Source organism: Delphinapterus leucas, chromosome 1 (assembly GCF_059928025.1).
Source record: "Delphinapterus leucas isolate spDelLeu-1000000601 "Yukka" chromosome 1, BTC_Dleu_Yukka2, whole genome shotgun sequence".
Classification (NCBI taxonomy): domain Eukaryota; kingdom Metazoa; phylum Chordata; class Mammalia; order Artiodactyla; family Monodontidae; genus Delphinapterus; species Delphinapterus leucas.
Genome location: NC_143129.1, coordinates 173,594,900 through 173,620,705, shown reverse-complemented (window position 1 = coordinate 173,620,705; position 25,806 = coordinate 173,594,900). Strand labels below are relative to the sequence as shown.

The 25,806-nt window shown below is 58.5% G+C and overlaps 1 protein-coding gene across 6 annotated transcripts in view; it reads right to left on the bottom strand.

Annotated features, from left to right (window-relative positions):
- Positions 1 to 24,992, bottom strand: part of WNT4 (Wnt family member 4) — a 28,862-nt gene extending 3,870 nt beyond the window's left edge. For 2 of the 6 annotated variants that reach the window (XM_089899422.1, XM_089899423.1), the window contains exons 1-3: positions 9,468 to 24,203; positions 9,116 to 9,351; positions 95 to 226 (exon numbers count right to left, since the gene is read on the bottom strand). In XM_089899422.1, the coding sequence (XP_089755548.1) occupies positions 95 to 226; positions 9,116 to 9,351; positions 9,468 to 9,574 (475 nt within the window). In that variant the 5' untranslated portion in view covers positions 9,575 to 24,203. Of the gene's footprint in view, positions 1 to 94; positions 227 to 9,115; positions 9,352 to 9,467; positions 24,204 to 24,239 lie in introns of those variants that run through there. The other 4 variants (XM_022551902.3, XM_022551903.3, XM_089899421.1 and 1 more) reach the window with 4 other exon arrangements.
- Positions 24,993 to 25,806: the final 814 nt, after the last annotated feature.

Below are 25,806 nucleotides of genomic sequence, written 5' to 3'. Positions count from 1 at the left end.
GGGTGGGGTGGGCATGCGGGGTCCGTGGGTGAGTGAGGGCCTGGGCCCCGGCCCCTGCCCTGCCACGCATGCCCTCCCCACTGCCCGCACTTACCCTGTGGGCTGACCCCGTGTACCGTCCGGTCACAGCCGCACTTTTCCAGCTCCCCACTGCTGCACGCCCGTGTCACCGCAAAGGCCACACCTGCCGAAGAGATGGCGTACACGAAGGCCGCCTCCCGAGTCCCTGTGGGAGGGAGGCAGAGGGAGGGCAGGGCTGGGTCCCAGTGCTCCTCCCGGCACCCTCCTTTTTAGAGGAGAGGCGTAGATGGGACTCCTGAACGACGGAGGCCCAGGGAGAGAGCAAGGCAGGCTGACTCCCGTGGGGCAGGAGTCACGCCGAGCTGGTGCTTATTCTTACCCACCAATGGCCAACATACTTAACACACGCCGGACACTGCCCTGCGGCCTTCACGTGTGCTGGTCATTTAGCCTCCCCGCACACGTCAGGTGAGTATAATTATTATCCCCGCTTTCAGAGGGATTAGCCAACTTGTCCCAGGCCACACAGCATGAGCAGCCAGATGGTCCAGCTTCAGTGCTCTGAGCACCGTCAGTTACTGTTCTCAGAACCTCTCCGGGAGGTTAGTGATGTTAACGTCATTTTATGAGAGACAAGACAGGCATGGGAGAGGTGAATTAACTTTCCAAGGCTACAGAAGTAGCAGGCTGGCCTGTCAACCCAGCTCTTTTTGTGCCTATTCCCCAGCTGGCCCCTCTAGGCTCTGATGGGGTCCCCCGCCCGAGGAACCTGCCCCAGCCCTTCCTGCTGAGGCTGGGCCGATTTCTGAGACCACCTTGCTTCCTTATACCTCTAAGAGTAAACCGTAATGACAATGGCCCCACCGCTTACCAGGATCACTGCTGAAGAGGGGATGCCCTCTACCATCGGAAGCTTTATCTGTGCTTAGTTCACAGATGGCACATTGCGGGTTTGGGGAGGGGAAGTGGGTCGCAGTCGTTCAGTCAGCAAGTGATAGAACCAGGACTCAAACTCCGGTCTGTCCGCCTCTGCTGCCTGTCTTTCCCTTCCGCCCCATGACTTCTTGGTGGTTCTATGTTGGTGCCTGCCCTGTCTCTTGCCTGAATGGGTGTTTTTATCCTCCTAGGAACTGTGCCTCAGGGGGTGTAGCTGCTATGTAGACCCTTTCTGGGGGTGTGGGTGGTGGGAGGGAGTGTCTTTGTGTGTGTTGCGTGTGTGTGTGTGGTGCATGTGCACAGGGCTGGCGGGGTGTGTGACCAGACGGGCCCTGCTCCTCTCTGGGCCCTGTGAGGGCCTCTGTGTGCCCGTGACTGTCCTTCTGTCTCTTGCTGGAGTGTCTGTGTCCACAGGAGCAAAGGGGGGAGGCTTTGGCCTCGTGGTTGGCAATTACCTCTGTGACACCCAGGCCGGTGCTCTCGGCTGCCCTGGGGAGCAGTCGCCGTGGTCAGACAGAAACAATCACCTCCTCTGTGCCCGTGTCTGTGGACAGGCAGTGGAGGCCGAGCGCTGGGGTTGGGGGCAGCTCAGGCCCCCATGGCCCAGGACGCCCTGTTCTCGGTTCGGCCCTTGAGCTGGGGATACTGCCCGCCACCCACTTTCTACGGCCCACCCTCTGCCCTGGCCTGGACACTCTGGGCCGGCATGAGGGGGCTTGGCTGGAGCCACGGGGGCCTTGACAGCCTGAGATGGAATCCTCTCCAAGTTAATCGAGGTTAATAGCAGGATCATGTTGGTTGGTTTTGTGCTGTGGCCGCCCAAAGAGAGACGACTTTAGTTTCTGGTATTTCTGGTATTTCCAGGCCTGAACCAGCACAAATCTTTGCCCCAAAGACCAAGGGGGAAGGGAAAGCACGAGATAGTAGGGTGGATGGGACTGGCAGGGTGGCCCCAGCCCCTGGCCTGGCATGTTCCTTTCTCCTCTGCTTCTCTGGGCCCTCAGGCAGCCCCTGGCCTGCCCCAAGCTCTGGGCCCACCTCCTCCCCTGAGTGCTAGTAGCCTTGGGTGCAGGGCTCCCTGTGAGGTGGCTCAGGGAGACCCCTGCCTCATCCCCAACCAACACCCATCTGCCAGGACTACAGGCCCCCTTGTCCTGGCCTCGGGAGCAAGGGCGCTATAGTTCTCTCCACTTGGGCTTGAAGGAAGAGGTTCTGGAAGGAACATAATAAGACGAGCTAAACCTTAGAGAGAGCTCACTCTGTGCTGGGCACTGTCTGAGCACTTGACATAATTTATATACTCTTCACAACACCCCTGCAGAGTAGACACTTTTACTCCCCATTTTACAGATAAGGAAACTGAGGCACTGAGCCATGAAGCACCTGTCCAAGGACACCCAGCCAGGAAGTGGTGGAGCCAGAATTCGGAATCAGGCAGCCTAGCTCCAGAGTTTCAACCTTGACATGATCCTGCCGCCCGGAGCCCAGAGCCTGGAGCCCCCAGGAATATACAGCCCATCTCTTCCCACCTCCATGTGTGAAGCCACCAGCTGTGGGACATGTCCAGTTCCTTTTGTGGGTTCTTCACTGGGGGATGGTGAGCAGTGGGCCTGTGCTCAGCACAGGAGGCCCCAGAAGGCCTGAAGAATGTGGCTGAGCCACTGTGTCCCGAGAGCCGATGGCAGCGTTTCCTCCAGCCTTTTATGACTGGCCCTGGGTCCCGATCCCTTGACTCCAGGGCTCATCCCCTCTGCCCGGCTGGAGCCTTGCTCACCAGTGGGGCGCCTGGCAGAGACCGCTGAGACACAGAAAAAGGATTGTGGTGTGGCTGTGAGGGTGGCAGAGGGGGGTTCCCCAGCAACCTGGTCGATAACTGCTCCCTGGTCTGGGGGTTTGCCTGTTCCAGCTGCAGGGGGAGGACTTTGTCCTCCTGGGACAGCAGAGCCGGCCGAGGGAAAGGCAGAGCTCTCGAAGGTGCTAGCAGCTGCCCTACAGCCTTCTGCCTTTTCCATAATGCCATTTGCCCCATTCCACACCCAACTCCTTTCTTCCTGCTCTTTCTTCTTCCCTGGCTCCATTGGTCTAAATCCTGAGCGTCCTCTAGGTCCCACGTCACTGCCATCTTTTCCAAGGTGCTAAGCCTGCCTGGGGCCGGGAATTCAGAGTTGTCCTGGGGATCCAGTGATAACTACCCTTTCTGAGGGCCTGGGATGTGCCAGGGCCTTTCCATGAGCTCATGGTGATCTGAGCAACCAGCTCTCTCCAGCTCTGCTCTGTGGAGGAAAAAGTGAGGCTCGGGGGCTTGTCTGTGGTCCCTCAGCCAGTCGGTGGCCAAGAGGGAATTGGAACCGCGGCCTGCCTCACTCGAGGCCAGTGCTCTTCTGAGCACATCACATGCGCTGTCTCCCCAGATGCTGGATGGAAAGACATTTGAGCAGGAAGGAGTGTTTGGAGGAGAAACAGATGAGGCTGAGTTGGGCTAGAAAGGAAGCCACGGGCGTGGGGATCCCCGGGGCATCAGGCAGGTGTCCTGATGGCAGTGTCATTCCGAGCATAACTTACATGTTTCCAAAGCAGACCCAGCGGGAGTCCTCCGGAGGTGGGGCAGGAGAGGCACGGCCCTCTGAGAAAGGCACTGCCCTTGTCATCTCCCCATCCCTGCCCCCCAGCCTGCCTTTCCAATTTCCTTTGCTCTCTTGTCTGCAAAGGCTCACCTTTTCTTGAAACCACCTCCAGGAAGCCTCTTTGGATTTAAGAGACAATATAGGGCAGGGGAAAGAGTAAAGGCTTTGGAGCTGGACAAAGCCGTGTTAAGACTCTTACTAGTGTAGTGACCTTTCCCGGTTCTAACATGGGGAAAGTAACGCTGGCCCAGCAGGCCAGGCCCTGGTACTTCTGCGCATCCCTCCCACCATCATGGATTCCTGGGAGCCCGGGTGCTCTGGCTGGCCTGGCCTGCCCTCCCCGCGCAGTCAGAGTTGGACTCGGACTGTTTCATCTTCTAAGTGTCTTGTGTCCTTGTCTGCAGCCAGACTGGAAGCTCCAGGGGCCACGCTGTCCCTCACCACCTCCTCTGTCCCCCTCGAGCCCAGTACAGAGCTGGCAAGAACAGGCCTTTCCCAGCTTCCTGGAGACAGAGGTGGGTATTGGGAGGAGCGTGGATGCTCAGCCTGGCAGGCCTGAGATCTAGTCCTGGTTCTGCCACTTCCTAAATGTGTGATTTCAGTTGTTATGTCCATAGAATGGGGCTGACAATAGTTCTGACCTCTTCAGGTGGGTATGGAAATCTAATGGCATAAAACATGGGAAGTGCTTAGCCTCTGGCCTGGAGTAGGAGCTTGAGACATAGTAGCTACTGTGAATGTTATTGTTGGGTGATTAATGCCATTTTATTCATTCGCTAACAAATATTGGTAGGGCACTTACCCCCTGAGGGCCACTTGTCCACATATTTGCCATTGGGCTAAAAGCTTCCTCAGCGCAGAGACACCTCCTCCCTCACCAGACGTTTATTAGCCACCTGCTGTGAGCCAGGCCCTATGCCAGCACGAGGGAGACGGAGGTGAGTCTGTCCTCAAGGAACCCCCAGTGCAAAGTGTCTCTGGGGCAACCCCTCCCCAGACCTCCTGTGATGTATCGGATGGCACCAAAAGCTGGCCTGAGAGGTCCCCAGAAGAAAGGCATGTTGTCACCCTCATTGGGTCCAAAGTGATGCCAACATTGAAGACAAAGGTGAGAGCACGGGTGTTAGGGAGTCACAGCCCAGGACTGAAAAGCATCTACTTCTTAGATCCAGCCTGAAGTTCCCATCAGTCAGGTGCCCTGAGGTTAGACACGCGGACACTGCAAACACAGCCTGGGCTGAATCCTCACTTGGCTACGACCAGTGCGCCACATCGCCTCCCGACATGGCAGTCAGAGCCCAGAGGGGCCGCAGGGCTCATGGGGTCCCCTCTCGGGACGGGGACACGATCAAGCTCACAGAGCAAGGTGTGAGAAGGCAGGGGAAGGCTCGGCGTTGTCTACAGATGGAGGGAAGCAGGCGCAGAGGCGTCTGCACTGCCTTCCACGCCTCTCCCCATGCTGCTCGGGCCGGCCCACCCCGAGACCCCAGCACATCCTGCTCACGGCCGCACTGAACTTCCGCCAGACTCCCTGGCCTCTCCCTCCCACCCTCAAGCCCTCGTCGTTCATTCCACGAATACTTATCAGTTACCTACCTCGTGCAGGTGCTGCCCCAGGCACAGGGATTAAGCAGTGACCGAACCCGCACAGAGGCCATCATCCCACATCTGGCCCTGCACGCCTGCTCAGCCAAGAACCACCGGCTGCCCCATTCCTGGCTGCCTCCAATGCCACCTTCACCAAATTTCTGGCAGATTCTCAGCCTAGAGCACAGTTTGGCCCTGACTTACACATGTCCTCACCAGTCACCGTTATGTCACCGTCAGTCTTGCCTCTGTAGGCCAGGAGCAGGGGGTCTCCACTGCCTGGGAGGGGAGGGGGTGCGGGTTGGAGCTGTACGGCCTCGGGCAGTGCTGGCCGTAAGAGAGCTGCTCCCACCCCCAGGTGCCCTGGGAGTCAGGCAGGCCTTTGGAGACATCATCTTTGAATCCTGATGGGAAGTCCAGGAGCTGGGGCCTGGGGTTGCCCCACCACCCCCCATCCAGGGAGGAGGACGCTGAGGCTAGGACAGGGGATGGACCTTGCCCGGGAACTCATGCCAAGAGCCGTCAGGTCCCGGATCTAGGTGCATCACACCCTCTGCCGGGCCTCCTATCTCAGCTGTAATGTGGGAACAATACTACACACTCGGACTTGTCGTGAGGGTGGTCGGATGCAAGGCAGCACCAAGGAGGCCCTCAACAAATGGGGCTCCTTTTCTCCTCCAAGTATGGCCTGGCCTGTGAGCTATTACCTTTCCAGGTCTGAGGTCAGGACCCCAGCCAGGCAGCCCATGAATGCGGGCACTGGCCTAGCCCCCCAACCCCTAAACCTGGGGGCTGTGAGAAAGGCCTGCCCAGCCGGCTGCTGCCCCAAATCACAGCAGCTGGTGAGCACAGATGGCTTTTCTGGGGTCAAGGTCCACCCTAAATGGTGATGCCCCTATGAGGTAAGCACACATGCAGGTCCTACTGACAGGTGAGGAGACCGAGGCTCGGAGGAGTGAGGTCCCTCCCCCAAGGTCATGCTGCCCGTGCTCTCCCCGCATGGCCTCATCAACCCTGGACCCCCCAAAAGCAGCACTGTGGCCTCGGGAGGGACAAGTCCCGTCTCTTGTTCAGTGGAGATAAATTGAGACTTTTCCAGGAGGAATTTTACTAGGGAAGAAAACAGAAAATGCAAAAGTGAGGGGATGGACGAATGGGAAGAGTTCAGACTCCTCCAAACACGACTGCCCTTGCCTCGCATGTGGCTGGCTTGGCGAGTGCATGCCCTGACTCAGCCCCGAGGAGACTGGATGCTTGACCAAGTCACTTGGACTTTAGTCCACAGCAGGTTCCAGCCAAGCCTGGTAGGATTCTCAGCATCTTCCTGAACTTGATGAGCCGGGGCTGGGCCCCCTCCCTGGTTCCTGGTGCAAACACAGGTGAGGAAAGCACTTCTTGACGGGGTCCCTCACCTGCATCAGGCCGCACTGACCCATGCCTCCCCTCTTCTGCCCCTTGAGTCCTTGCCCCGACTTGCTCTCTGCCACTGGATGACATCCCTTGACTGTCTCCTCCATGCCAGGCTCTGACACGCGCTGGGAAACTGGTAAATGAGACATTACCCTTGCCTTGGAAGAATTCAAGGTTTAGGGATGGGGGAGTGGGCTGGGGGAGACAGGCATCACAGTTCAGTGTGAAAGGTGTAATGAAAGCCACGTGGACACAAATGGTTTAGACAGAAGTGTGTGTGTGTGTGTGTGTGTACACGTGTGTGTATTAAGGGAGAGAGAGAGTGAGAGAGAAAGGAGAGAGAGAAATTGATAAGTCAAATGGGTTAAAATGTAAACAGCTGGTGATAGGTAAAGAGTATATGGCAATTCTTCACAGGAAAAACTGAACTCACATATTCAGAGAACAAACTGGTGGTGCCAGAGGCAGAAGAAGGGATGGGGGCTGGGCAAAATGGGTGAGGGGGTCACCAAGTACCAACTCCCAGTTATAAAATAAATACGTCACGAGGAGGTGATGTACAGCGTAGTGACCACAGTTAATAATACTGTATTGCATATTTGAAAGTTGCTAAGAAAGTAGATCTTGAAAGTTCTCACCACAAGAAAAAAAATGTTTGCAACTGTGTGGTGATGGATGTTAACTAGACTTACTGAATCGTTATATTGTACACCTGAAACTAATATGTCAATTATACCTCATTTTAAAAAGAAGAAAATGAAAGTAGCTGACTGAATAAACCTATCACATAGAGATTTTTAAAAAAAGAGTATATGGGAATTCCTTGTACTATTTTTGCAACTTTTCTGTAAGTTTGAAACTATATCAAAACAATTAGCGAAAAAAGGGGGGAAAACCCCAGCATGAACAAAGAGCTTTGGAGCTCCGTGGAAAAAGCAACCACCTGCTTGCAGGAGCTGGGCAGACTGGAGGAGGGAGCTGCTGAGCTGGAGGAGAAAGAGGGCTGGGTGTTTGGGGGTGGAGGAAATAGCATGTGCAAAGGCATGGGGGTATGAAGGGCCTGGCACATGTGACCCTGCCAGTCTATTCATGAGTCCACCTAAAACACGGAACACCTACTGTGTGCCAGGGGCTTCCTGTGCCCAGGGTCTGCTGTTTGAGCCTAGTGTCTGGGCCTCATCAGACAGACAGCCCTGGGTCCTCGGCGGGGGCACCGTGGTCCCGGGAGGGCCTCTGCTCCCAGGCCACTCACTGGGCCTTTGCTTCTTCTCAGAAGCAGCAGTGTTCAGTCATGCCAAGCATAATCGTGCCTTTTTGGCCCCTGCCAACTCCCAGGAGAATGGCTTCCAAATTTCTATCCCAGTTGGTTTCCAACAACATCCAAATGGTTTTGCCACAAGCCCAGCAGCCCTCGCTGTCCAGGACCACAGGTGCCAAGACAAAGGTTGGCCCAGGAACGCTTTTCTGCTGCCTGAGCAAGTCAAGGGGTCTGTGGACTAGTGTCAGTTTCACACTCAGGAAGTAGTAAAAGAGGCAGCTGGTTTAGAGCGCTCCCTCGAGGGCAGCGGCTTGACCCGGTGACCTCTTAAGGAGACTTCCAGTTGCATGGAACGTTCTCTATGCCCTGGCCCATCTTCCTCTGGCTTGATGCCTTCTCATATTTCTGGTGTCAGCCGAGGACCCACTCCTTGGGAAAGCTTTCCCTGAGCACCCGCCCTGGCTGGGGCAGGGGTCCACCCTTGTGCTCCCGAGGCTCCTGTGTCCCCTCTCATCCTGGGTAAGAGCAAGACCCTGGAGCTGGACGGCACGGGCTCAAGTCCTGGCTTGGCCACTTTTTGGTTCTGTGACCTCGGGCGAGTTACCTAACCTCTGTGTGCCTCAGTTTCGTCATTTGCAATACGGAAGCCCATCTCAAAGGGCCAGATGAGTTAATATCACTTAAAGCACTTAACCAGTGTCTGGTCCCTAGCTGGTGCTACAGGTGTGAGAGCCACTGCCCCTACTGAAGTGTCATTGTTGCCTCAACTGTGAGCCCAGGAGGACAGGATCTGCGTGCTGCTCTTCCCGGGGTCTCAGGGCTGGGCAAGTGAGGCTCAACAGGGTTCGTCAAAGGTACGGACGAACGGGATGAGCTTGCGTAGGTGAGACCAGTGCTAAGGTAAAAATAGCACAGGGTTGGGGGGCTGGAAGCCCAGGTCTGAATTCTTTTCTGCTGTTCACCCTCTGAGGAGCCCCGGGCAACTCCGTCTTTTCCCCTGCCTGAGCCTCAGTTTCTGACTCTAGAACAGGAATGGTGGCTCCGGGACCGAAAACACGGCACACCGTCTTGTGCTGCGCAGCCAGAAAACGGCATCCTCCTCCATCGGCCCTCCCGCAGGGGACTGCCGCCCGCTGGGTCCCGCCCGCTCCCATGCCTCCTTCTGCATCCTGTGATGAGTGATGGACCCGCCAGGCCACTCGTGAGCACATGATTCCCCACCCCAGGAAACAGTGGTCCCTTCCGGGGTCCCCAGCACCCCCGCGAGCCCCTCCCTCACCTTGCGTCACCACCTTGCCGAAAACAGGCAGCGAGTCGAGCGTGGAGCAGTTCCAGCGCCGGTTCCGGAACTGGTACTGGCACTCCTCAATGGCGAGCTGGGCGCCGCGGCGCACCGAGTCCATCACCTCCAGGTTCCGCTTGCACATCTGCACCTGCCTCTGGATCAGGCCCTTGAGCTTCTCGCACGTCTCCTCCTCTGAGATGCTCCCCACTGATGACAGCTTGGCCAGGTACCTGGGGAGAGGGGGGTTGGGGATGGGGATGGGACGTAAGGCTGAGCCCCTTCCCTCCTCCTTCCACGCCCCGGCTGAGGCCACGCCCTGCCCAAGTCTCTGGGAGCCAGTTCGTACCAGGGATGGATCCTGGAGGTTGGCTTCTCTCTGGATCCAGTGACAGCCATCCTGCCTGGTTCCCAGGGCCAGAAGGGGGGAAGTGCTGTCTTGCACAAGGCCTCCATCTCAAGTTAGCCAAAGCAGGGAGAGCACTGGGAGGGCGGCTGACAGACCCCCGTGGGATCCCTCCCTGCCTGGGTGGCCCCTGCACTGTTATATGTACCCCGATGTTACCCTAGACCTCGCCCATGGGCTCTGAGCCCTTCGTGTCGAAATGCCCTCTAGATGGGAGGCTGGAGCCACTGTCTGCCCTGGTGTGTCTCTTTCCCTCCCAAGGCAGAGACCCCAGTGACCTAAGCCCACCTCTGGCTACAAGGTCATGATCCTCGCTGCCAGCCATACCCCAGGGCCATCAGGCGGAGACCAGCGTCACTACTGTAGCACTTAGGACAATAAGGGCAGTGAGGGCTGGGGGGCTGGGGATAGTGCTGGGGGAGGGGGCTTTGAAAACAAAGTGTGCCATGCTCTCCCCTCCGCCCCTGGAGTCTTTATAGCCAGAGAACGGGGCACCAATGCTTGCCCCACCTCACAGGGTTATAGTGAGGATATACAATCCAGATGAGATAGCTTATGTCGAGGCACTCTGGGGCCAGGCATACGTGGGAAGGGGCTTTACTGCATCCCTTTCAGCAGTACAGAGAGCACTACTGTTGATTGGACACCTACCATGTGCTGTGCACGGCGGCAGGCACTTCTTCCTGTTGCCAGCTCACCCCAAATCTATGAGGTGACGATTATTACGACCATCTTATGGATTCCAAAATAAAGGCTAAGAGGTTAACATGCCCAAGGTGACCCAGGTAGCAAGTGTCAGAGCCAAGCTTCAAACCCCTCCAAACCCCATGGGCCTTTCCCCTGCCGACCCCCTCCATGAGGGCCCTGGAAGGCTCTGCCCTAATGACGGCCACTTTGTTTTTTTGTTTTTGTTTTTGGCCGTGCTGCGTGGCATGTGGGATCTTAGTTCCCCGATCAGGGTTCGAACCCGCGCCCCCTGCATTGGAAGCATGGTGTCTTAACCACTAGACCACCAGGGAAGTCCCTAGTGACGGCCACTTCGCAATCTGGGCCAGGAGGCAAGGGGGCCAGGAGTAAGACACAAAAATACTCACCGGGGTGGGAGCAGAGCTGGGGAAAGACCCTGTGAGGAAGAAACTGGTTTTTCTCTCGAGGGAAGGGTGTGCATTAACAGAACACCTGCTAAGTGCCAGGCATGTTTCAGAGCAGTGAGATGACCATCAAGGTCACCCAACTTGTAGGGGCAGACCTGGATTGGAGCCCGGGTCTGGATGACCCCGAGGCTTGTGCTCCAGCCACTGCACTGCCCCTCAACCTGTCCCCTCACCCCATCCCAGCATCCCTGGCCAGGGCCCAGTGCACATAGTAGGCACACAAGTAGCAGCCTAATGGTGGAAGGAGAGCTGAGTGGTGACTCTGGAAGGCCTCCCCTCCCTCCCCTGCCTCCCTTTCCCCGCTCTTCAGTGGGAGATGCACCTGCCACCTCCCAGGGCAGGCAGGGCTGCCTGGAGCTGCCTTCCAGATTCTTGGAGGAGCAGCAGGGTGCACGGAATCACAGCCTTAAGGAATGTTCCCTGACAGGTGGTCTGGTCCAGACTCCTTACTTTACAGGTAAGCTCAGAGGAGGAAAGGGGCCTTCCCACCACCTACCAGCAGGAGACTCAGACCCTGGCTCTACCCTCAGCCTCAGCCCCACAGGTCAGGGGCTCTGAACAAAAGCAGAGCAAGTGTCCCACTGCCCCAGGGACCACAGTGAACCAGCCCAGCAGCCCAGGTCTGCTTGATGGGGGGGCAATGGCTCTCTGGGTGGTAGAGGTGAAGAAGCCAGAGCATCTTTACCAGGGAAGCTGCACAGATTTCTTGTCCGAAGAAGGACAAAGGCCACTGCTCTCTGGGACTCAGTTTTTCCACCTGTAATGTGAGGGGGAGACCACCGATTGTGGCCAAGTCAGGGAACTGTTGTCAGGCGCTAAAGGGATCCTGCATGTGAAAGATGGTCTGACGTGGTGCCTCAGGCAATGGGGCAGGAACTCGCTGGACATCTGTTTACTTAGTGAAGGAATGAATAAATGCATGGTACCCAGATAGAAAAGCACACAGAAAGCCTAGTAAGATATGGGAGATTTTTAAGACAATGACAATAAGAATAGCTAACTTGTACGGCCCTTAATCAGTAAAGCCTAAGACTTTACTTACATGATTGCATTTAATCCTCCCAGCAAGCCAATGAACCCCCATTTATAGAGGAGGAAACTGAGGCACAGACAAGTTAAGTACTTTGCTTTGTGTGCAAGGTCAGACAGCTAGTAAAGGCAGAGTCAGGACTTGAACCTGGTTTTGCCCGACTTCAAAACCTTTGGTAGAGACAATATTCTTTTATGTGGCTCAAGGACTTGAATGTCACCCGTGGGCAGAGGCTGCTGGGAGCTGGGTTCGTTTGACCTAAGGATGCGGGCCAAGGTGCAGTTGGTGGGCCGCCTGCGGGTTGCTGAGCTCTCCACCCCCGGGGGTGTGCAATCAGCAGCTGGATTCTATTTGTCAGGCACGTGGGCTGGACCCGAGTTATGGTTCTCATATCTGGCTGCGCATCGAAACATTTGTGGGGTTTGCCGAAAGTACAGGTGTCTGGGCCCCACTCCAGGCAGGGCTTGGTGGGCATCTGGGCTTTTCACACGTTCTCAGCAGCAGCTGTGAAGCCAGGCTGGCAATGGCCTGGAGGGCACTTTAGGGGAAGTCTGTGAGTAACCACTGGGGATGTTTCTTTCTAAGTCCCAAGGAATCTGATTCTGGGACCCTCTCTCCTCTTCAAAGCTGCGGGGCCTCTCTGCGTCTGGCTTTCTTGATCTGGCAATCCCACAGGCTGCTGTGAGAAATTAACGTGACTTGACGTGGCTGGTGCATCTGGCTCTCGGTCGGCACATCTTGGGTGCACCGTAGCTGTGAGGATCTCGCCCTTCCCTGGCAGCTCGGGCTGGTGGGAGGTGGGTTGTCTTGGGCTGAGGCAGTCCCACCTCCCCTCACTTTTCGTGAATTCCTTGCCTCCCGGGAGCCTCACAGCCTCCTCTACCAGGTCCTGCCCAGAGGATGCACAGAGGCTGGTAGTGTCCCGAAGAGGCCTGGGCAGAAGCCTGAGCTTCTCAGAAGGGAGACAAGGGTGGGAAGGTGGCTGGGGGTCTGGGGAGGGTGTATCTGCAAGGGGAGGGGGCTGACGGCTCCTCTGCCCTACCTAGGTGCATCCCCTGCCTCTGCCAGCTACGGAGCTAGTCCCACCTGGCGCTCTTGGCCTGCAGGGGGCACCAAGAGCCCGGCTACTGGCTGTGGGCCAGGTACACGTTTGGGAAGCCACGGGTGAGGGGACTAGCAACTGGGCCTAAAGCTGGATCCTTTCCTGCTCAGATGCCAGGGTTGGTCTCTAGGAGAAGGTGGGGCCCCCTATTCCCTCTGTGACATGGGGGCACAGAGCTGACCTGTCCCCATCTCAGCCTCTGCTCCCTCTGTGTCCTGCCAAGGGGCCAGGTGGGGCTGTGCTGGGGCCCTGGCTTCTGTGTTCAAGGCAGGGGTTCTCTGGGCAGGAGGGACAAGCTGGGGAGGCCTGGCTGAGCCACCAACCCACTGTGGGACCTTGGGCAAGTCCCCGCCCCACTCGGAGCCTGTCTCCTCATGGTACCATAAATGAATGGGTCTGTGTCAGAGTCCGCTGGGACGGGGGGTGGGTTCAAGCCTCAAAGTCCCCCTGGCCCCATGCCAGGCGGACAGACGGAGCCCCTGCCATTGAAGAGGCGTGAGATGGACCTGAGGGGCCACCCACCCCCGCCTCCCGTAAGCTCAGGACTCAACGAGGGACACGGGCTGAAATAACAGTAATAGGGATTTAGGGGTGAGCTGCTGGCCTGCCATGGGTGTGAGTCACTGGGACAGCTTCCAGGAAGAGGCTGAGAACCCTCTTCCGCTGAGGAGTGTCCCTGCCCCCAAGGTTGGCACCAATGCCCACCACCCCCAGCCCCTGCCTTCATCTGGCTCCACAGCTGTCCCCTTCCAGGCCACAGGAGACATGGCCCCAACTCACCCTGGTTCTCTCAGATCCCAGGGTCTTGCCTGGGAAGGGCTGGCTACAGAACTGGAAAGAACTGGGAATGGAGTGGGGAGAGTTAGGACCCCAGGCATCACACGCCCTTGCCCACACTGCTTGCTCATTCTGGTATCTGGTTAGGGTGCCTGGCCTCATGTTACAGATGAGCAAACTGAGGCCCAGAGAGGTGGAGTGACTCCCCAAAGTCACACAGCTAGTGAGTGGCAAAGCTGGAATGCAAACCCAGCTCACACTGGGACCTCTCTTTCCCCTGTACCCTGGGTGTGGATCTGCCTTGTTTGACAGCTGCAGGGGGCTAACACCACCCTCGGTGTCACGTCCAGTCCGTGGCCTCCTCGATGCCTAGCACAGGGTGTGGCACCTAGAAGGTGCTCAATACATGCTTGCAGCATAAATGGATGACTCTGTCCTGACTAGGTCCCCTCTGCTCCCCTCCTGGCAGAGTGCTCAGGGTTGGGGGCGGGGCGGTGAGGGGAGAAAGTGGAGGCTCTGTGGCTTTTTGCTCTGCTGAGGACTTGGAGACCCTTAGCGGCAAGGCCCAGCTGGTTCCAGGGGCCTCAGGAATCCCCTCTCTGCACCCTCAGGTGGCTCAACCTTTCCTCCAGAGACACGCGTGCCACTTACTGACCTGGAGCTGGGCCGGCTCAAATGTCAACTGCACAAGCCATTCCTGGGAGTGTGTGGGGGTGGGGGTGGGGGTGCTGACTGCGTTGGGCTGGGTCGGCCTGTGGAGGTCCTCGGCCATCCCTGCTTCTTCTCTCATTCTGGTTGCATCGCCCCAATTTAGGCTTCTTCTTGCCACTGCTGAGCACAGGCTTAGCCATTTGCTACCCGCTGCCCCGGCCACGCAGGACTCCAGCCACAGCCGTGCCATCGATCAGGTTACCCCCCCCCCCCAACCCCGGGCCGCCTCGCTGCCAGGCAGCTCGTGCCCCGTCTTCTCCAGCGGGGGCTCCGGTCCTTCAGGCTCCTCCCAGGAGGCCCTCCCCACGCCTGGCCCGTGCCTGCAGCCTGCGAGGCTGGAGGGCCCTGGCCCTGCCAGGGAGATCAGATCCTCTCGGCCACCTGCTGTTTTCATTAGAAACTAAAATTAGCTGGGCTTGTCCCAAGCTTTTCCAGGTTTGCTTGTTTTTTTAAAAAAATATACAAATTCCTAGAGGAAAATCCGCACCTCTTCGCGACTCCTGCCCAGCTCTCGCTCTGCGCGTCAAGAGGACAGGGGACGGGAAATAGCTGGAGCGTTTGGGAGGCCAAGCAGATGAGCGTCGTGGGTCCTGGCCCCATGGTCTCCAGGTGGGGGCTGGGACGCCAGCCCAGGCCTCTCTACCCCCTCCCTCTGGCTTCCCCACCCGGCCGGGCCACATTTAGAGCCTCCTCAGGAGCCGTCGTGCCTGCCGGCGACACCAGGGAGGAAGGAGGCCAAGCGGCAGGAGGAGGAGCCGGAAGGAAATGAGCCCCTTTTGAGCCGAGAGCCGCCCGGGGAGGCGTGGCCTGGGGAGGCGTGGCCGGGTGAGGGCGAGAGGGACGCAGACCCCTCCGGGACTGTGTGCTCCTGGCAGGTGGGGAGCGCCTCGTTCCCCAGGAGCCTTCCACACCTCCAGTTGTCCTCAGACCTTTGAGGGTTTCTGTACCCGTGGTCTTAGTCTCCTGCTGTCCTCTTCCCTACAGTGTCCCGGTCCCGGAGACTCTCATCCCTTGGCGTGGCAGGCAGCGCGGTGCACTGTGCAGGAGAGATGGACAGTCTGGGTCAGCGTCCCATCCCTGTGTTACTGAGGCAAGAGAGGGAACATCTTTGAACCTCAGTGTCTTCACCTCTAGAATGGGGAGAAGAATAGCTCTGATCTCAGGAGGCTTAAGTGAATTCAATAGTCGCACAGTAGGCACTCTTCCCCTGTTGGCAACAGTACTACGTAATCATCATTAAGATGTTTATCACCACTGTCACATCATCACTGCCCTCTCAAAGCCTCGTCATAGTCCATTGAGCTGGATCCTCTCCTGGACCCCAGACAGTTCTAACTATTTGTCTTCTTTGGCTTGGTTCCATCAGCTCTCTTCCACCTGGGTTCCCAGCCTGTTTTTCAGCTGAGCACTCCGGAGGGCAGGGCACACGCCCATGGGGCACAGTGGATCACTTCAGCCTCGATCCCAACTGTCGATTTCTTTTTTTTTTTTTTGGGCCACGCAGCATTCGGGATCCTAGTTCCCTGACCAGGGATCAAACCCGTGACCCCTGCAGTGGGAGTGAGGACTCTTAACCACTGGACCACCAGGGAAGTCCCCCCCAACTGTAGATTCTTGATAGTCTCCGGACAGAGTATGCGGAGTTAGAGAACGTGTTTCCAGCGATTCTGGCCCATCAGATGGATCCTCCAAGGACTGGGAGTATGAGGGATGGGATGGGGGGGATGGTCCTGTTAGGAGATTAGGAGCTGGGGACACTGGGGTGAGGAGGGCAGGGACAGTGGGGATCTAGGACTAGCTCAGGTGTGCCCAGGGGACTTGGAAACCGTTCATGGGACTAGATGACTAGAAGAAAGGGACCTCATGTCCCTTGTCCCTTGTGCTCTTCAAACAACAGCCACGTGCTTTACTATATCCTTATATGGATATATATTCATATATCCATGCGGGGTTGTCCAGGTGGGTATCATCCCCTCCATTTAAAAAAAAAATAAATTTATTTATTTTACTTATTTATTTTTGGCTGTGTTGGGTCTTTGTTGCTGCGCACAGGCCTTCTCTAGTTGCGGTGAGCAGGGGCTACTCTTTGTCATGGTACGCGGTCTTCTCACTGTGGTGGCTTCTCTTGTTGTGGAGCACAAGCTCCAGGCATGCGGGCCTCAGTAGTTGTGGCTCACGGGCTCTAGAGCGCAGGCTCAGTAGTTGTGGCGCACGGGCTTAGTTGCTCCGCGGCAGGTGGGATCTTCCCAGACCAGGGCTCGAACCCATGTCCCCTGCATTGGCAGGCGGATTCTTAAGCACTGCGCCACCAAGGAAGCCCCATCCCCTCCATTTTACAGATGAGGAAACTGAGGTTCAGAGAGCCATGTGTTCAAGGCCGTGTCAGTGGTGGTCAGGATTTGAAAACAGGTCATACTGGCTCCTAAGCCTGGGCTGGCTGATCAGGCTCCAGAGATGGCCCAGGGCATCGAGGGCATGAGAGTTTGGCATCAGTGGACAATGATTTGAGGAAGGTGGTCTTCTTCTTTGATTGATGAGTCTTTCTAGAGCCCCATGTCTCTTCTGAACTAAGGTGAAGGCATCTTTCAGGGCTGCTTTCAGGAGTGAGGGTGCTGGGGAGGGCAATGTCTCAGGGGTTATGTGGCTGCCTGGACAGCATCTGGGCCGGTGGCCTCTGCAGCTACTCAGGCCATGGAAGGAGCTGCTGTCACTGGCCTGAAGCCCCTGGAGGGGCAGCCGGCGAGGAGGGGCTGGCCTTGGAGACATTCCCAGTGGTGGTGGGGTGGCGGGTGCTGCGTCCACGCCACCTTCTTCCCAGGTGTAGCGTAACTCTAGAGTTCTCAATGCCCAGGTCACGTTCTCTTTGTCCCCAGTGCATTTCCCCAGCTGGGGGGAAATGACAGCCTCCTCTGGAGCCCAAGTCCCCACTCCTGTACCTTAGGGTGCTAATTCGCCCTCTACCTGTCTCCTGGGATCCCTAGCTCCCTTTACTCCCCATCCGCAGAAGTCTCAGCACCCGTATTTTCCGTCTCTTGACATCTCAGTTTCCATTGTTTTCAGCTCCCTGTATGTCTTTCCTGTCCCCCACCTCTTATTTGGGAGCCCCCCCCCCATTTCCCATCTCACAGTATTTGTTCCCAGGGGTGCTGGTGGCTGACTCAGGGCCAGGAAGTAGCCACTCAGACCTGAACTTGGATGGTTCCAGAGCTGTGCCAGAGGTGAGAATTTTTCTTCTCTCTCTGGGGCAGGTGTGCTTGTGGGGTGAGTGGGTGTCAAATGTAAGGCACTTCCTCAGTTTGCCTTGCCCCCCTAATTTACCAGCAGAGAGCTTCTCCCTTGCAAAGACCCATCCAACCCTCGTCCCCAGGGTGCCTTTCTTGCCCTTGGAGCCATCGAACCATTGAACTGTCCTCCCTAGCTTGGCTGAGGGAGCCCTGGGGTTGAGGACCAGGGAGGGATGGGGAAGCTGCACGAGCTGTCCAGGGCCGGCGCTGGCTTCCTGGAGTGAGGCTCATGCTCTGGTGGCTTCAGGTTTCTAGCGAGTTCCTTGGCCTTGGTGCACCCCTTCTAATGGCCCAGTCCTGGGAGAGCCTGTGGCTGAGCCCGCACGCCCACCCCAACAGGGCAGATGGGAAAACCTTGGTTCCTCCCTTGTTGCTCATCACCTCCAGCAGAGATGACTGGCTAGGTGTATGGGCTGCAGCTCTGTTTTCACCTGCTGCAGGGAAAGTTCTGGGAAGACAGTCAGGAGACCTGGGGTAGAGTTCCAGCTCTACCACTCATACGCTCTGTGACCCCAAGTGCCTAGCACAGTGCCTGACGGAGCGTAGGTCTGGACAAGTAAGTGCTTGACATGACTGAATAGGGCTTACCAGGCACTCACTGTCCTGCTTGGAGGCTCTGTGTCCCGGGAGGGGGCTAAGCTGATCACTTCTGAGAACCCCTCTGACTCTGATGGCTGTGATTCTGCCCTCTATGCCTGGGGCGCCAGGACAGCTGGGCCTCACTGACTCAAGAGGAATACCCTGCTGTCTCCAGTCCTCGGCAAAGAGTTCCTGGGACCCAACCCTGCGATGATATGACTTGTGTGTGAACAGAGTGAGAAACAGGGTCTGAAAGCACCCTCCAGGGTCACGGCAGGGAGGAAGCCCCTCTAGTTTCATCAGCAATTTCATGCTGCTTCCAATGGGCCGCTCCAAAGTTCCCCCATGACCCGTGAGCTGTCAGGGGGTTCCTCCCCTCCCAGGACACATCCCTCCCTCTTTCCACCCTCCCCGCCCAGCCTCTCTTCTCAGACCAGGTCCCCTCTGCTGCGGGGGTTCTGACTTGGCCAGGGAACTTTTAAAACAGAGTTTGGTTTCAAGTTTGCCAGGAGATGGGGGAGGTGGAGAGGGGTTTGGAGCGGGGAAGGGGGAGCTGGGGGGGGGGGTCACGGCAGGGAGCGTGCCTTCTCTCGGGTTTGGCCGAATCACAGAAGACACAGTTCAGGACTCAGAGATAAAACCTGGCAACTCCTGTAGAAATCTGGACAGCAACCATGGGGTCGCAGCTTCGCCTCCCAGCTGAGTTTGCGGAGCAGCTCTTGCAAGCTCGTTTGGAGAGGGGGGTGACTGGGGTGGGGGCAGCTGTGATGCAACCCCCACCCCCATCAGCGGCTCCCTGGCCAACTCCGTGCCCAGTTGGCTCAGGCCAAGCCCTTCTTTCCAGAGGGAGGAACAAGAGGAGGAGCCGTGGTACAATTGCTCAGCTTTCCAAATGCACCCACAGGGCCCGAGTTGGGCGAGTTTCAACAGGTTTGGGGAGCACTGTCTTGTCAGAGGCTGAGTTGCTCAATTGCTAATCCAGGGTTGAGGGAAGAAAGTCAAGCCACAGCAGACAGCTGGGTCGTGACTGCTGCCTGAGCAAAACCCCTCGGGCAGAGCCTGGTCCCGGGGACCTGGGAGGAGGGTGAGGGGAGCGAGCGCTTAGCCTGGCTCTGAGCGGGTGGCCTGGCCAGGAGCTGCGGGCCAGGGCAGCGCATCTGCCGGGTGACAGCCACACGTTTGGCACATCTTAGCATCACCTGAGGCTCAAGGCAGTAGAGCAGAGCCTCCCTCCCACTCGAGGTCTTTGGAAGTGGGGCACGATGTGACAGCAACTTACAACCCTCTGGAGCGAACAGGCCTGTCCTTCGTTTGTTTATCAAATGTTGACTGAGCCCCTACTACATGCCAGATATATGCCAGGCACTGAGGCTGCTGAGCTGTGTTGATGCCACAGCCTCGGCCTCCAGAGGTTTCTAACCTTGTAGAAGGAGCCACATTATTAGACTATAGTTATATACAATATGAGACAGTTCTATAGGCAGGGGATAAAAACCATGAGATCTGGACATGTGAGAGCAAGTTCAAGTCCTGCTTCTGACGTGCAGAATGTCCTTGGGGAAGTCACTGCACCTCTGGGCCTCTGAAGTGGGGCTGAAGACAATACAGACTCCCTCCTCTGAAGGGGGAGGGGGAGAGGTTATGTGGTTCTCATAGGGAAATGGCTGTGAAAATGCTTTGTCAGCCACCGATTCTCAACCGGGGGTGATTTCGTCCTCCAGGGGACATTTGGCAATGTCTGGGGACATTTTTGGTGGTCACCTAGTTGGGCGGGTGCTACTGGTGTCTAGCGAGTAGAGAGGCCAGGGATGCTGCTAAACATCCTACAGTGCACAGGACAGGCCCCAAATATCAATGGTGGATTTGAGAAATCCTGGTGTGGACTGTAAAGAGCTGTGGGTGTGTAGTGATTATGATTCAATGCCCAGAGCCATGGGAGGTGATCCAAGGGGGTGGGTTTTTGCTATTTAGAAGGGAGCGAGGGACCCTTTATAGCTGGAGACTAGGTTGACACTTCTTGGGGGAGACAGACCACACCTTTACCTGTGGGGCTGGCACTGCACATCTTGGCTGGCTCTGCCCACACCTGGTCCAACAAGTTGCACCCAGAGTGCCAGGCCTCACTCTGCTCACGGGCAGGGCAGTTACACACCTCTGCTGCGTGAGCAGGCACGTGGGAGCTTGGCCCGGAGACGGAGGTGCACACCTGCGGGGAGTCAGATCCAGTGCGCAGGGAGATGCCTCCCCCAGGGGCACTGAAGGGCATTCCCAGCAGCAACTCCTCTGGCTGGCAGGATTTGCCCGGGAGCCCGGCTGGTCTCCCTGGCTCTGTGAGGCTCTTGCGGGGGCCCTGGCTGAAGAGCAGGGAGGCAGCAGCCTAGGATCCTCCCTGTGTGACCTGTGTAAGATCACAGGGTCTGGACAACACAGTTTTGGGTAGATGGCGCTTGGGGGCAGCAGCCTGAAGGCCCGTTCCCTCCATCATCTCTGTAACCAGGGGCACAGCTCCCCCAGTTCAATGACAGCTGCCCTCCACATCCTGCAGCAGCCATGGCTGCAGTTTTAATCGCTGTGCCTGGCACTGCTCTCAGCACGCCACATGCATGGGCTCGCTCTGGCCTCGTCACCCCCAAGCATGGGTACCGTGTTACAGATGAGGAACCCGAGGCTCAGAGAGGCTGAGTAACATGTCCAAGGCCACTGCTCTTGTCAGTGGCAGACCTGGGATGGAACTGCATACCATCTGTCCTAGCCACTCTGCTGGACTACCTTTGAGTGGAGCACAGGCCCCCTGCCCTCGCCTACTGGGCCTCTGCTGGGGCCCCAGCATAGCGCATCACTGCCTTTCTTCAGGAAACCCACAATGATGAAACTTTAGTTTGTCTATTCTCTAACTCTTCCAGTACCTTCCATTTGGGGTTCAGAACAATCTGCTGAGGACTGTGGCCCAGAGGGAAAAAGAGGCCCATCCAAGGCCACCCAGCACTGGGGACCAAGCTGGGACTGGAACCCTGGTCTCCCGACTTCCAGCATAGCCCCAGTGCGGGGGGGAACATTCAGAGACATTTATGAGCCCAGGTCTGTGGCAGAGTCTGGGCCTTCCACCGATGGACTGTTTTTATCCCTCCATCCCTCCCTCGGTGGGAGCTGCTACAAGCTGTCAACTCACTCCTGGTGCCAGACACAAGTCTAATCAACAGCTTCCAGCTTCTCTGGGCTTGCCCAGGCCTCAGGCTGCACAGCCCTCCCATCTCCAAGCTCCATCCTGCCCAACAGCTGCACGCAGCGGGACACCTGGCCTCCCCTCCAGGCCACCCGCCCTTCGGAGACAGCAGATAGCACTGGCTCTTGCAACCGGCCAGCCAGCCGACCCTGGACGGAAGCCTGACTCCAGGTATTGCAAGGGAAGTGGACACCCAGGCCTTGCCCCTCTGACAGTGCTGCCAGCCATCCTCTTGGGGCCAGACCTCCAGCGTGGCTCACACTTGAAAAGACACAGTGCCAGCTACCATGCCCGGATGGACATCTGCCCGCCAGAAGCTTTTCCTTCTAGAGGTAGCTTTCGGGTCAGATGCCTCTGTCATTTACTAGCTAGGTGACTTGGGGCAATTACGTCTGTGATCCCCAATTTTCTCATATGTAAAATGGGATTCAGATGTTGTCAGGATTTAGCTAGTACAGGGGGAGCAGCTATAATCATTATTGTCATGATTCTACAACCTCCAGGCCAAGTCCCCTCCATGACCGCTCCAGCTCACACTCAACTCTTTCCTCTGACAGCAACAGCATGTTCATGGTCTCATCCATTTGTGATCTGCTTTTATCTTGTCTTCCTCTTGGAGACCAGGCTGTGACATCTATTTCCCCCAGAGCTGGACCAGTCCCTGGCCTGGGGATGGACCCTGTCTTGGGAATGTGCCCAGAGATCTCTTCTCCATCATAGCCTCTCTGGTTTGGCAGCGTCCTGGGAAGCCCCTTGTTCTTCCTGCCTTGGGCTGAGCAGAGAGACCCTTGGCTCGAAGCCCAGGGTGGAGCAGGAGTGAGCTGGGTCATCCGGAGACCTGCTTCGTGGCAACCTGAACCATCACGGCTGCAGAGAACAGGTTTGCCAACCTCTCTTCTCTCGAGAAGGCTGCCCCTCCTCACCACCGCCCCCCCCCCGCCACAGCGCAGCACGAGAACTGAGCTGCTGGAATTCCCCATGGTTTGCGTGACCCAAAGCTGGGGCTGCCTCCCTGGCTGGGATTTCGGGCTGGGATGTGGCTGAGGGTGGGTGGTGACACCACCTGGGCCACACTGGCTCAACCTTGGGACGGCTTCAGGGAAGGGCGTGTGTCACTGGCTGGGGGTCAGAGCACCTGGGTTCAGTTCTCAGCTCTGAGTTTGAGCAAGTGGCTTCCCCTCCTGGGGCCTCAGTTTCCTCATCTGTAAAATGAGCCAAAACGCTAGATGCTCTTGAAGGACTTTGCACTGTGGATGTCGTGCTCTTTCCCGACGGCCCGGGTCAGACCCTTGAACTGCCGCTTCCTCCTCTGCCTTTGAGCAGCCTTCAGCCCTGGGCTGGTCACACCCAGTTCTCGCTTACGCTCCCTTTGGAGACCCCGGCTCTGAACCCATGCTTTCCAGAGTCAACTCCAGGGACCCCAGACTTCCCCAAGTCCAAATCAGCTCCCCTCCTCGGCTCTGCGACCCAAGCCCCTCTCAGGGGGATGGCCTACTGGGGGTAGTGGGAGGGAGGTGGTGGTGCCCTGGTTTCTGTACACTTTGCCACTGCCCCTGAAGTGTTAATCGAATTCAGTCTCCAAGAAAAACAAAAGCTCCGCAGCCACTTCAGCCTGCCTTGGAGTCGCTCACTCTTGCTCTCAGAACAGCTGGGAGAATTCCACATCACCTCCGTCCCCCAAGCCCTGGGTGGCTCTGACCCCAACGAACACACTCCTTCCAGCCTGCGGGGCCCTGGAGGCTGCAATGACCTCATAGCAACAGCCATTGGACACTCGGGGCAATTTCATGGGAGATATTTGTTCTTTGGTCTTGATGCAGAGAGAATTTTTTTTCCTCTCCTGCTGTCTCCATGGAAACCCCAGCTACACTGTTGGCGATCCCCCTTCCCACCTCATGCTTTTCAGATCAATATTGGAGCTTGGCTCCCCACTGGCTGCCCACAGCCGATGGGGGCAGAGCTCTGGGCAGAAGGAATTGGGACCAGGGTTAAGCCTGGGACTGGGGGAATGGTCACTGAGGGAGATGAAGAAGGGGTCCAGGGTCCTCCTGCTTCCCTGTTCACCCACTCATGGAAGCTCACCCTTTAGAATACCCCCACCCCCCGAGCCAATCTTCCCAGGGAGTCCCCTGAGCCAGGCCCAGTCAAGGAGAAACAGACAGGTCATCAGCGGTCACTACCCCTCCCTCCTTAGGTGAGACTGAGGGAGGTGGAGGGCTGCTGTGCTCTTTAAGGTCTGGACGGAGTTTCTTCCTGCCCCAGGGAGAACCAAGGCCGTCCAGCGTCGGCTGCGGTCTCTTGGATGCCGGGCGTCCCGTCCCTTCCCTCCTTCTCTCCCGGCTCCCGCCCCCCAAGCAGAAACAGGTCTCTGCACGCCTCCAGCCCAGCCCGCAGCGCCGCGCGGGGCAGGTCGGCGCGGGGAACTAGCCCCTGTACTTCTGGGGATTAACCTGTTATTAGGAGCCAGGGTTCTTCCCCGTAATGGGCTTCCTCGGCGACCTGTCAGCCCAGCCCGGTCTGCGCCCCGCGCCCGGCACCCCACGCCGGCCGCGGTCTCGCTCTCGCACCCCTTGCGCTCTCGGGCTCCCGAGGCCGCCTAGGGGTGCGGAAGCCGCCGCCACCCTTGCAGCCTCTGGGCTGGAACGCGGGCAGAGGGGTGTCCGGAGGGAGGCCCGGGCGGTGTCGGCGGCAGTGCAGAGGGCGAACGAGCCTCGCGTCCCGCGGCCGAGACACCTGCCGGGCGCCCCCGCGCCCGCTGCCCCACGCTGCCTGGCACCGACCGCTGCCCCCGGGGCCTGCGCCGCCCCGCCCCGCCCGGCCCCAGCCCGGCCCAGCCGGGTCCCGGCCCGACTTACAGCCAGTTGCTCGCGGCGGCCGAGAAGACGGCGAAGACCAGGAGGCGCAGCGAACGCAGGCACGAGCGGGGACTCATGGTGCCGCCGCGGGCGCCCGGCCCCGGGCAGCGGCTGCGGCCGCTGGGGGCCTCCCGTCGGGGCGGCAGGTGGGCGCCCCGCGGGCGGGCTGGGGCGCGGCGCCGGGCGCGGGCCGGGGCGCGCGCGCGGCGGGGCTCTGCCTCCGTGCCTGCCGGCAGCCCTGCCCGCTGCTGCGCCCGCTGCCCGGCGCGGACCAGACTGTCAGCGCCGCCCCAGAGCCGGGATGCGGCGACGGCGGCGGAGGGAGGCGGGCGGCCGGGGGGGCGGGCCGGGGGCGGGCCGAGGATGGGGTTACCTGGGCGGGCCCAGCGGCCCGGGACACCCCCCGGGGGCGGGCCGGAGCGGCGGCGGCCGCGGCAGCCCTGGCCCGCGGGACTGGCTTCTCCGGGGGCCTCCCCGGCCGGGCGCCCGAGAGGACTTGGGGCCGGAGTCCGCTCCAGGCACGCCTGGCTGCGCGTCGCCTAGCTCGGCCGGGCTAGAGGCGAGGCGACCCAGCTGCCTGATCCCCGCCCGAGCCTGGGGGACAGGCGGGCACAGCTCCCCCAGCCCGCCGCTGCGGGCACTGCAGCGCCGCCCTCTCCGCCCCGCCTCGCCCCCCGCCGGCGCCTCGGAACCCGACCCCGGCCCGACCGTGGCGGACTGGACCGAGCGCGGCTGCCGCTCGCGCGCACCCAGCCGCTTGCGCTCCGGGCGCCAGGAGCTGCGCACCCGGGCTGCGCGCCAGGGAGTTCGGTGCCGCCCGGCCGCCCCCCGCCAGGCCCCTCCCTGCCTCCCGACCGGAGCGTCCTCTGGCCCAGCCCCTCCCTGGCGCTCACCTCCCTCCAGCCTTCCGGGAGCTGGACGGGGCCTCCCCAGCTTCGGGCAGCTTGGGACAGTGGCCGGAGACTGCCGGAATCCGAAACCTCGCTTCTGGCTGGCCACAAGATCTGGGCGCGCCCTAAGCAGCAGGGTCTTGACCGAGCCCCTTACCTCTCCAGTCCCCCTTTTCTCCTCCAAGAAATGGACATAAGACCTGAGGGTTGTGAGGATGCAAGATTAGGGAAGGTCTCTTTTTAGCACACTCGCCAAGTCTTGCTTTGCGTTTGTGTTTTCTGTGTGCCTGTTTTATTTATCCTTCCAGATCCGGCAGATCAGCCCCTAGCTGGCACAGCGTGGGCGGCTGCAATGTTTGTGGAATGAATGAATGAAATGAAATGGGCTGCAGCCTGTGCCTCCCTAGTGCGAAGTGCTCAGTTCCATACCTTACTGACCGGTGAAAGCTATTTGCCCATCCCCAGGTCACGCCCTCTCCAGGTCCCTGATCTAATTGTGTCCTTCCTCACCCTACCTTAGCCTGGGTACCAGAGCCTCTCGGGGCTGGAGAGATCTCTTGTCTAAATGGGGGAAACTAAGGCCCAGAGAGGGGCAGGGAGCTGCCCACCTCACTCGGGTTGGGGCAGAGCCGTAGACCAGGCTCACACCCTCACCCCTGACACTGTGCTCTTCACTG